The sequence below is a fragment of the Dermacentor silvarum genome, chromosome 4 (genome assembly GCF_013339745.2).
Source record: "Dermacentor silvarum isolate Dsil-2018 chromosome 4, BIME_Dsil_1.4, whole genome shotgun sequence".
NCBI lineage: Eukaryota > Metazoa > Arthropoda > Arachnida > Ixodida > Ixodidae > Dermacentor > Dermacentor silvarum.
In genome coordinates, this window is record NC_051157.2 from 107,467,908 (window position 1) to 107,479,328 (window position 11,421).

Here is an 11,421-nt window from a genome sequence, read left to right on the forward strand (position 1 = left end):
GTGGAGACGACGTCTGCGATGGAGTCCGCAGTGCACCTTCGGCGCCGGAAGCCTGTCTGCTGGTCCGCGAGGAACCCGCAGGCGCGGGCCACCCATTCGAGCCGTGCCAGAGCAATGGCCTCCATCACCTTGCAGGCAGCGGAGGTGAGAGAGACCGGTCGGTATGAGGACAGCTCGTTAGCCGGCTTATTGCTCTTCAGAATGGGGGCCACGATGGCTGTGCGCCAGGCCTCCGGCACCTGTCCTGACCACCAGATGTTGTTGTAGCAGTCGAGCAGGCGTCGTTGTTCACTGGTGGCCAGGTTGCGGAGCATCTGGACTGTCACTCCGTCTGCTCCCGGTGCACTGCGACGCTTGCCCCTCCTCAGGGCCGTCTGCAGCTCGTGGAGAGTCAGTGCGTCCTGGCAGATGGCCGCGATCTGGCTGGTCGCCCACTCCGGATGCAGCTCCAGCAGGCAGGTAGGCGGGTTGGCAGGGGGAAGTCCGACCGGCAGGATGGCCGCAGCGAGGGCAGCCGGGGGGGCGAAGTGGTCCGCTAGCAACTCCGCCAGGGCCGCCTCGCTGATGCCCAGCGAGATAGCCACCGCGAGGATGGGGTGGCGGTTGACCTTCCTGCCGGTCAGGGACTTTAGGAGGCGCCAGGCCAGGGGGCCCTTGGAGCGGTTCTCGATGGTGGCGCAGAGGCTCCCCCAGCTCTGGCTCCTTCTGCGCCTGGCCTGTCGTCTGCAGCGGGCATCCGCTCTCCTGTATTCAATTGGCCGTATGCTGTTTGTGCGAGTGAAAGCGAGCGAGGGCAAGGGACGCGCGCTTTTACGGGGAGCGAACGCACGGCAGAGAGCAAACGCGACTTCCCAGTGGAAGGGGAGTGGTGGGCGAGGAGGGCATCGAGCCACCCTAGACTGTGCGTATCTGTGCCCGCTCTACCACTGCGGCGCATGCGCGCAGCCCTACCGGCCTCTGCCGCCGACTCTCTCTGGGCTCTCGCCCGCCTCTCCCCTAACAGTACAGCGTACTAGAATAGTACACTGTACCAACAGTGTCGACAACGGCGCCTAGCCGTTCCGTGAAGTAGCCAGCGTTTTCACAGCCGTTGTGTGCGGTCACACAAACAACGCGCACAACTGTTGTCGACGGCGGCGGCGTTTTGCCCGCGTTTGCACCGAACGCGCAAGGCGTTGGTGAAGTGTTGATAAAGAACGTGTAAACCTTTGCCGTACATCCTATGGTGGTGTACCGTAGCGACCATAAAGCCATGGTCCCTGTGGTCACTAAATAAATGAAAACCACCGGATCATATATATTTCTCATTGTTTAATAGCTGAAATAACCGATTAGACCATCACGTCTTAATAGTCATAATTTGAAATACATAATTCCCGCCATAGTACAGCTTCGCTGGTCTTCCACCTCCACCCCAGTGGAAGGGCTGACATTTTTTTGTAGTACACACTACTGTATTACGCGCTGCTTTATGTGATTTAAATGGGTTTCTTTTGCTTTTAGTCCTCTTTTTGTTTTCGTGATAACACCCGAGCCTCCGCCTTTATCGCCCCAGTGGGATTGCACCATACTTGAAAAAAAAAAATCACCATCATTGTCATCATCTCACGCGCGAGCCGCTCGAGAAGTATCCGACAGAGAGCACACCGGTGCAGCAGCAGCCATCATGTCTCGGGATCTCATTCACGGGGGCCCGTCGTCCGGCGTCCCGGACCCGACCCGGGCGACGAGGCCCGACCGCCGCTACTCGTTCGGGTTCGCGCTTCTGCGAGGCAAGAAGGCCAGCACCGACGAGGAGGGCACGCAGGCCAAGACCACCGAGTCGCGGGTGCAGGTGATGCGCGGCTACGACACCGGACTCTTCCTGCCCGAGGAAGCCTGGCGCTCGGACAACATCGACCGGCTCAACCGCACCACGCTACCCACGGACATCACGCCGCCCTTCCGGGTAAAAAATGCACGATGCGGTCTCGGCGCAGCTCGCGTCGTGCGCACGGCATAAAGCCACGAGGAGGTTCTTCCTTGATTGGTTGAGCGTTCAGAACGGCGCCAGGGAATGAATGCCATTAGGTCGCTGTGGATGTTTGTCCAGTAAGCGTGCCCATGACAACCGCTCCTTAGGGACGCTTTAAGATCAATCAATCAATCAATCAATCAATCAATCAATCAATCAATAATTATCAGCTAGTGCAGTTACGAACAGTCATGCTCGAAGTGCGGCCGAATCGGCCTCGAACCTCCGGGGCTCACCGTTCAGAACATTGCCGCAGAAGTTTTTGCCCTTTTTTGAGTCTACGTGTAGCGGTAGCTCACGGGCTATGGCGTTGCGCTGCCGTACACGAGCTCGTGGATTTGCTGCCAGCCGCTGCGGCCGCATTCTGATGGGGGCGAGGTGAAAAAAAAAAAAGAAACATACGCTCGTGTAACGTGCATTCGAGTCTATCCTGTTTATGCACTCTTGCCTTTATGCTGCCGGACTACTCGGCACGGCAACACCCGCGCAGAAGCTCCGCCCACAATAGCTTTGCCTTCATTGCCACAGAAAGTCGTCCACGAGTATAGGGCGGCAGGCTGAAGCTTCACTTTGACTTCGCCAGGCTCCGTCCATCCTACATCGATTGCGTACTGTTGCACCGTTTGGTCGTGTGTGCACACTGCAGTGTTGAACCGAGAATAGTTACGAGAATATATGGTGAGAGTGCGCCATGACGAAGCACGCTAAGGATGTCACGCTGCTCGGCGAACCAGTGTTTTATCACTGCGCGAACGAAGCAGACGGCGGAAAACAGGAGGGTATAAGCGCATTGCTGGAATGGCGAAACCCTCTTCTGAACACCTTTTTTTTTTTTCCTCCGGAATGCCTCGCACGTGAGTGTCACCAGCTCAACTGGGAGGGCGCTCCGGCCGGCGGGTCGCAAGTTGAATTGTTCTGATTTAAAGCGAAGCTTGGTTTGCGAACCCTTACGGACATTCCTGGCCGTGGTTGCTGCGCTGTCTTGCCGAATAATTGACATCAAAATAAAAGCTTAATTGGTTCGTGTAATTGGCGATTGCCCAATTGTGCGAACGAACCTCGGTCCCCCAGCATAGCAGCTCGATGCTCTAACCATGAGGTCACAATCGGACGTAAAGTTCTAGCGTGCCAACGACAACTAGCTCTTCGAGATGATTGCCCACGTGTGTCACATTGCGCATCGCACGCGTTCGTGAGGGCACTGGCGAACGCGTCGGTTTCCTTTACGTCAAGGACGCCGCAATGTAATGGGTAAACTTACAGCATTTGATTAACAACTTCACGAAAGCTCCGCTTCGCATAGATTCCAAAAATGTGCGTTGGATCGGCATGATTTTTTTCCTACTCCTGCTGTAGCCAAAGTTTGGCTGCAGTACGTATAAATAAATAAAATAAAAAAAATAAAAAAAAACAGTTGTCGCAGTTTCACCCGAAAGGCGAAGCATCAATTGCGATAGCAAATTATACGGAGTAAGGATCGTAGTTTTATTAGCTGTATAAACTTGGACATGCAGCAGCACCAGCAACACCCAGAACTGTTGTCGACGCCGTCGGCGTTTTGCCCGCGTTCGCACAGAACGCGCGCGGCGCGGCGTTGGTGACTGCTGCCGGTGCCTCTGGGAGCGGCTCGGAGGTTTTCGACGAAATCAGAACGGTACACTCGTCGAGAAGCGTCGGAAGTCTTTACCACCTTCGAGCCTCGCAACGTTTTTATATAAATACGCATTTGGTGCCGCAGCTAAACGTCGCCTCCTCTCCCTCTCTCCCGACCCCCCACGGCCTTTCGCGCGACAGAAGTCGCGTTTGCTCTATATATATGGTTACAGTAGTTATTGTAAAGGAGGAAAGAGACGCTTAATTATGCAGCCCTTCAGGGCGCACGGCGCAGAACGCGCGTTTGTTCACCGCCGTGCGTTCGCTCCCCGTGAAGGCGCGCGTCCCTCGCGCCTTTTCACTCGCACATACAGCATACGGCGCGCGGCGATGATTTCATCGCCGTTCGCGTCATACGGAACCTCACGGCGATGGCGACGGCGACGACGACGGCAGAAATCCGCTTTGGAGTGTCCGTATAATTGCTATCGCAATAAAAAGCTCGAGACAGGGACACACAGAACGCAAGCGTTCTTGCCGCCTGTCTGTCCCTGTCTCAGGTATTTTTGCGGCTAAACACTAGAAAAGATGTCGTACCTACAAATCTTGAAACTGTGCCTTTAGAAAGTATCTGTGGTATTGATACAGCGCCTAGAATATACTTCTGGGCACTGTAGTATTGCGCAACCGTCCCGTTCGCATTGTGGGCGCAGCGCTACGAGCGGACACTGACGCTGCGCTACCTGGAGGAGGACGTGTCCACGCTGAGCAACGAGGAGTACCTCTCGTCCCAGACGCTGATCAAGCTGCGCCTGGTGCTCGGCTGGTTGGCGCTGCTCGCCCCGCTGCCGTTGCTCATGCAACCGGCACCGGTGAGTTGCCGCTACTGGTAGCGATTTGGGCTAGCGCTGGGCACTATAGAAACGCAACACGCAGGCAAGGCGGCTAAATCTGACAGACAGGTTCTCATGGTTCACTCGTGTGACTGTAATTCGATAGCATTACGGTATCTATTTACGCGATCAGTTATCGACGCCCGTTTTACTTCCTGTACTTCGTACTCATCTGTGGGCTATGACATGGCGCTCTACTACTGCTGTCCGCTAGTCTACAACGTTACCTATGGTCAGTTGAGACGCTGCAGCAGAACGACTTAGTTTTGTTCGCTGCTCTTAAAGAAGATAGACATACCTAGCTACCACTAATCGACATACCTTGCGTACCTGCACAACGTACACTTACCATACATATCACTATGTCCATAACCGCGCCCACATAAATTTACATATGCGAACCAAAGCTATCGCTTTATTACAACCAACTGCAAACAGAGCCGCGTGGTGGAGAGAATTGCGCAATCCAACGCATTCGACGTACACACGTGCATGCATCGCCGCTCCGCTCCTCCTGTCACGTGTCAGTGCACGTCACAACTTCACTTGTACTCGATCCTCGAGCTTCGTGGCCTTGCCAGCTGTTTCGCCATGGCCATACAACCATACATCGCTAAAGAAAAGAATTTGATCCCTACAATTCAATAGCATAAAAAAAAAGAAAGCTGTAGTTTCGCCCGAAAGGCGAAGCATCGATTGCGACAGCAAATAATGGACAGCTGTACGAAGTAAGGCTGGTAATTTTATTGTCATGTAAGCTTGTAAACATAGGCATACTAACTAAACAAACAAGCATGGCGCCACGCGGCACGCACGAGCAAACATGAACACATCTCACTCGATGACCGCGGAAACGTGCTGTCAAAACGCTGGAGTGAGGAAGCTTGGCAGTAGCAGCGAACGAATTGACCTTGCTGCGTCTCGCATCAACGCGAACTAAGCCGCGAAAACAGACGCAGATGGCTTTCAAGATGCAGCGACCAGAGCGCGCGCGCAGCCGGGACCGTCCGGACATTATGGTCCGGAGTAGAACGGTCTCTAAGATTCTAAGACGCACATGCTGTGGAGCCCTAAGGCTGGAGCGTCCGTGCCCTCTGCCAGTCTTTGAGCGTCATAGCTAATACCCGCCGCGAATTCAAGTGGTAGGGACGGCGCGAATTATTTTCGTTACTGAGGGTTTGCGGGAGGCCAGGATGTAAGCATTCGATCGTAAACGTGTTGTTTACACCCATTCGCAACAAGATCTTGCGACACACGTTTGCCAAATGTAGCGCACGCGACACATTCATAGTGGTCATGGTAGGGCGTTAGCGTTCGTTTAGATACTTCTTCTTTCTGGGGTTTTACGTGCCAAAAACAGTTCTGATTATGAGGCACGCCGTAGTGGAGGGCTCCGGATAAATTTTGACCACCTGGGGTTCTTTAACGTTTAGATACTTAAAACATAGGAAACATAGGAAACAGGAAAAAAAAAACCATAGGAAACATAGGAAACAGGAAAAAAAAAAAACATAGGAAACATAGGAAACAGGAAAAAGAAGCTCCCGTCACTGAATTTGTATATATAGAACCCTCGGTATAAAAATCATATGCTGTACACGACGTTAATCGGAGCTAGAACGCCAACGCGAACGCTTTAAGCGCACCGCATTGCTATGCGTGCATTCACTCTGCGAAAGGTCGTCTGCTACGCTCAAGCGACATAAACGGCGCCACGGTCGAGGAGGGAGCGCGAAAAAGAGGAGAAACGAGGAAGAGCGAAGGCGAAGGAGGAGTGTCGCTACTTTACGAAGTTTCAAGGGTTTTATTGTTGACAGGGATGGCGCCGCCATCTAGGAACAGTGAAGCGAAGTACTGCATTGCGACACTAACGAGCGCCGGTAGGGGGCGCTTCGGTAGTCACAGCGAAGCCACAAGCCACACACTTTAAAGGAATTGTTTGATTGCATTAGAAGCCATATTAATCAGTTCAAGAAATTGGGCCAGGTGATATCAGTGGGAGATATGAACGCGCACATGGATGACTTACACGGATACACTGATTACAACGGTTCTCTAGTGCTGGATCTGTGTGATGAGCAGAACCTCATAGTAGTTAGCAGGGAGAATAAGTGTCATGGATAGGTAACGTGGAAATGCAGAAGCAGGCAGTCATGTATCGACTACGCCTTAGTCTCAGAAATCGTCTACGAACAACTAGACCAAATTATAATTGACGAAAATAGAAAAAAATAGCCTGGGTAGCAATCAGACTTTTAGCATTAAAATTTGGGAGAGATGCCGACGCAGAACACGAACCAATAGCCTCTCAAAATTAAAAAAAAAGTTAATGAAGAACAAATAACAGAGATCACAAAAAAATATAGCCTTTTCCTGCAGCAGTCTGGGAATAGAAGGAACTGGTGGACGTTATACAGCAGGAAATAAGTCAGACATGGCAAAGCAATTGTTGGATTGGAAAGAGGAAACCACGTAAGTGGTGGTATAAGGAAATAAAGCAAGCTATAGAATAGCGTAAAGAGGCGTCTGGGGATCAGCAAGAAGCCAACAAGTTGGGATTACTCAAAGAAGAGGTGCTCCTTAGATGGAACAAATACCTAGAAAAGAAAAGGGTGGCGAGTGAGCTCGTGCAAGAGAAAATTATTGCGCAAGTGAACGTTCGGTGCATCACATTCGCAAAAGTGACAAAGGCGCCCCCAAGAAATTCTGGAACCATATGTTGGAGCTGTCGGTGCTCCAACTAAATAAAAATGTCACAGTTTCGCCCGAAAGGCGAGGCATCAATTGCGATAGCAAATTAGTAGACAGCTATACGGAGTAGGGATAGTTGGACATATTCGCTTACTTACTGAATTAACAAGCGTGGTGTCAGCGCGCGCAAGCAAACATGAATAAATCACACTCGATGACCGCAGGCAAGCACTGTCAAAACGCTGGCGCGAACGAGCGCGGCCGCCGCATCATGCGAACTATCGCTTCAACGGAGACAGAACGGCGAAAGGAGGGTCACAGCGCAATTACAAAGGTCAGAGCCGTCTGGAGATCGCTTTCAAGATACGGTGCGCGCGACAGCCCGCGCCGCGTTGCAGATCGCTTTCAAGATAGCTCCATGAGCAGTAGCCGCGTAAGCAGAATGCACCCTCCCCTCCCTGCCGTCTCCGTCGCCTCCACCCCGTTCCTCGCGCGTGAACGAAGACCATGTGCTTCCGGCCGCCTTCCTCTCTAGCGTGCGCGAGATTAAGCTGCGGTTGCCGGCTCACCCTCGCATGCTTTCACTTGCACACACAACGCACGGCGCGCGGCGACGATTTTATCGCCGTTGGACTTTATACGGAACATCACGGCGACGTCGACGGCAAAAATGCGCTTGGAGTGTCCATATAATTGCTATCGCAATAAAACTCGCAAACGGCTATAAGGGATGAAGACGGTAACACCTACGAAGGAGACGATGCGTTGCGGTACATCACAGACGTTATTAAGGATAACTTCGGCACGACAAAAAGCGTAGTTCAGACAACAGATCCAGCGACAACAGAGAGGCCTGAGAGATCAAAATTTAGTATAGAAAGCTTTCATTGAAGAAAGGCAGCAGAAAATGTCCCTAATAACACGGCAGCAGGACCCGATGAAATCCCAATACAGCTAATCAAATACCTTGGCCCGAAGAGCAAGGCACTGCTGACTAATGCAATAGAGCAAGTGATTAGAACGAAGAAAATTCTGGTTGGATGGCACGAAAGCAAGATGAACCTCATCTACAAAGGCAAAGGAGATAAGGATAAGACGAGCTCGTACAGGCCAGTTACAGTAACGTCGGTGATATATAGAAGGGCAATGCAAGCCATAAGATTAGAACTGTCGAAGTGGGTGGAGAAAAACGATGTATTGGGGGAACGACATAATGGGTTCAGGCCAGCCAGGCGCTTAGAAGATATATATTTGTACTAACTCAGTGCATAGAGATTTCAGTAGCTCAGAGTAGACCTTTATTGATAGCATTTCTAGATGTTAAAGGAGCCTATGACAACGTAACCAGGGAATTGTTATGGGATATTCTTAAGCACGAAGGCATATATGATTTCGTGGAGCTGCTGAGGGAGATATATAGAGACAACCAAATACAAGTTGTATGGGAAGGTCGAAAGGTAATGAAATGGTGGGAATTCACCAAGGATTGAAGCAAGGATGTCCTCTGTCTCCACTGTTGTTCACGCTTTACGTTAAGGGTATAGGAAGACGACTGGAAAACAGCGAATTAGGGTTTGATTTATCCTACATGCGTAATGGTCAAGTGGTGCAACAGAAGGTCTCTGGACTGATGTACGCAAACGACATAGTGCTACTAGCAGAGAATAAAAAAGATTTACAGATACTTGGAATATCTGTGGCAACACAGCGACAAATCTAGGTCTTAAATTTAGCACAGAGAAATCAGGAATTATGATCTTTAAGGAAGAGACAAGTAATTACGTGGTGTCAATTCAACAGCAAGTCGTAGCCATAGTCAAACAATATAAGTACCTCGGCGTATACATAAACAAAGGAAAGGCTTACTCAAGCAACCACCAAGATAATCTAAAAATAAAGGGGAAGCGGAATGCAGCAATAATGAAACAGAGCACTGTGGGGCTACAATAAGTATGAGGTGGTGCGTGGAATATGGAAAGGAGTAATGGTGCCAGCGCTAACATTCGCAAATGCAATTCTATGCTTAAAATCGGATATCCTGTTGGGGTTGGAAGTTAACCAAAGATCAGTAGGCCGGTTGACTTTGGGAGCCCACGGTACAACCACAAATCAGGCAGTACAGGGTGACATGGGTTGGGCCTCTTTTGAAGTCAGAGAAGCAGAGAGCAAAATTAGTTTTGAAGAAAGATTGAGGAACATGGATGAAAATAAATGGGCGGCTAAAGTGCAGAATTATCTGTACCTGAAAAGCGTGGACACAGAATGGAGAAAGAGGTCAAGAAAGTTGGCAACCAAGTACAGGATAATCGAAACTGTAAATAGGCAACCAGGAGTCATCAGAAAGAAAGTTAGAGAACTAGAGATAGTGAATTGGATGCAAAGAATGGAAACAAAAAGACCACGGATATTTACAAGAATGAGAAGAAAGGAATTAGAAGGGAAAATCTGTCCGATAACACAAAGGGCAGTGCCTTGCTATTTGAGGCTCGAGCCGGTTGTCTAAGGACCAAAACATACCGGAGCAAATATTCGGAACTAGATGAGGTATGTGCATGCTGCAGTAAAGATCGGGAGACCACTCAGCACATCCTAATGGAATGCGAAGGGATTCACCCAGCAAGAACCGTAGGTAACGTACAACTTCCAGAGGCGCTTGGGTTTAAAGTGGAAGAAGACATCAACCGATCAGCCATAGAGATAAGCAAGAGACGATTAGAGTATTGGTGGTGGTGGGATTGATACGACCTGTTCTCTTAAAATCATAGGTAACGGTACAGGGTAGATTTGGAAAAAAAAGAAAAAAAATATTAATGAGGCATGCAAAAATGCTAGACAAAGAACATGTATAGTATACCTGATTAAATCAAGCAGACTAGGTGACTATTTGTCACCGCCCCGTTTCAACGGCGATGCCATTAAATCATCATCATCATCGCAGCGGAGGCTCCAACGTGGTATAGCCTGGTGCTGGTACTTTCCGCACATGGTTTATCTTTCGCGTCGGATTAGGCTGTGGCGCCTCGTCACCTACGGAGTGCAGGTTCCACATGCATCAGCAGTGCTTAGATGCCGCCTACTGCTTCGCTTGCGATGGTCCCAACTAAGAAAACTGCTGCGCTAAGTGGCGCAGAAAGGCAGCAGCGTCCACGGGCGAATCTCACTTTGGTCCGGCGAGAGACAGGCCAGCGTGAAGCAGAACGCCTTCGCGCGTTCGCGGCGCATGCTGCGAACTCTGTCAATCGCATTCCTGAAGCTGAGCGCGTCGCAACATAACTGGATACCCAAGACACTACGGAGTCCGACCAAAATGCTCGGACCGTTGCCGAAGCAACTCGGCAGCTGGACGCCGCGCGCCAAGCAAACCTGCAACACGGTCGCCGGCCCGTAAATCGTGCACCATTCGCTACACACGACATGCAACAGCTTCTGTGAAGACACGTTTCACTTTCGTGTTCTACCGATTACTAGGAAAAAGGGATCAACCATAATTTTTCTAGGGTTTCGAGGCCCATAAAATCTTTACAAGGCAGAAAAAAAAGAAGTCCAAAGTGTAATGTTGGCACTACTATAATTCTATATCTCTCTCCATTTTTCTCTCTTCTCTCTTTTTTATTTCGGCCATTACCCCATATGATTGTAAGATGGAAATAGTTCTGAGCGAAATGCCAGCGCAGCCTCTGTTCGCTGGCCGCAGGCATTCCACTGCCTATACGTGGTGGTCACGACAAGCTTGCTGTGGATCTTGCGCCCCGTGCCTCTCTGCGTGGCCGCCCTCTTTCCAGTCGTCGCCCTGCCGCTCATCGGGGTGCTCAGCACCGACACCGTGTGCGCATTCTACTTCAACGTGAGCATTTCACGTCCTCTTTTGCAGCGAAATGAACGCAAGGTGCCTGTGTTCACAAGCACACCTTGACTCAGTGAACTGCACTTCGATAACGCTATAAGCGCGCATAACCACTTCAATCTTCATACAAATAAACTAGGACAATCTCTACACTATCTATAGAGCTTTTTGTACATGGAATTAGTGTCATGTGGGATTGTCCTTCGGGCTATATAAAGCTTATATTGTCTTTATAGGCAAATGAGTATTTAACAAATCTGTTTTCGTTAGTCTTTTATGGTCTATCGACTTCTGAAGGGGACTTCAGCGCTAAGCCTGTACACATAAATAAGCAATAAGTGTACAGACCAAGCTTGCGACGATGGGCTAGTTGGTTCAACATGGCT

At 50.3% G+C, this 11,421-nt stretch overlaps 1 protein-coding gene across 1 annotated transcript; it reads left to right on the top strand.

Moving 5' to 3' along the window:
- Positions 1-1,654: 1,654 nt before the first annotated feature.
- On the top strand, positions 1,655-11,104 carry LOC125944999 (uncharacterized). Its single transcript, XM_049666514.1, has 3 exons — positions 1,655-1,948; positions 4,321-4,479; positions 10,886-11,104. The coding sequence occupies exons 1-3, from the start codon at positions 1,667-1,669 to the stop codon at positions 11,102-11,104; spliced, it is 660 nt and encodes a 219-aa protein (XP_049522471.1). The 5' UTR covers positions 1,655-1,666.
- The last annotated feature ends 317 nt before the right edge of the window (positions 11,105-11,421 follow it).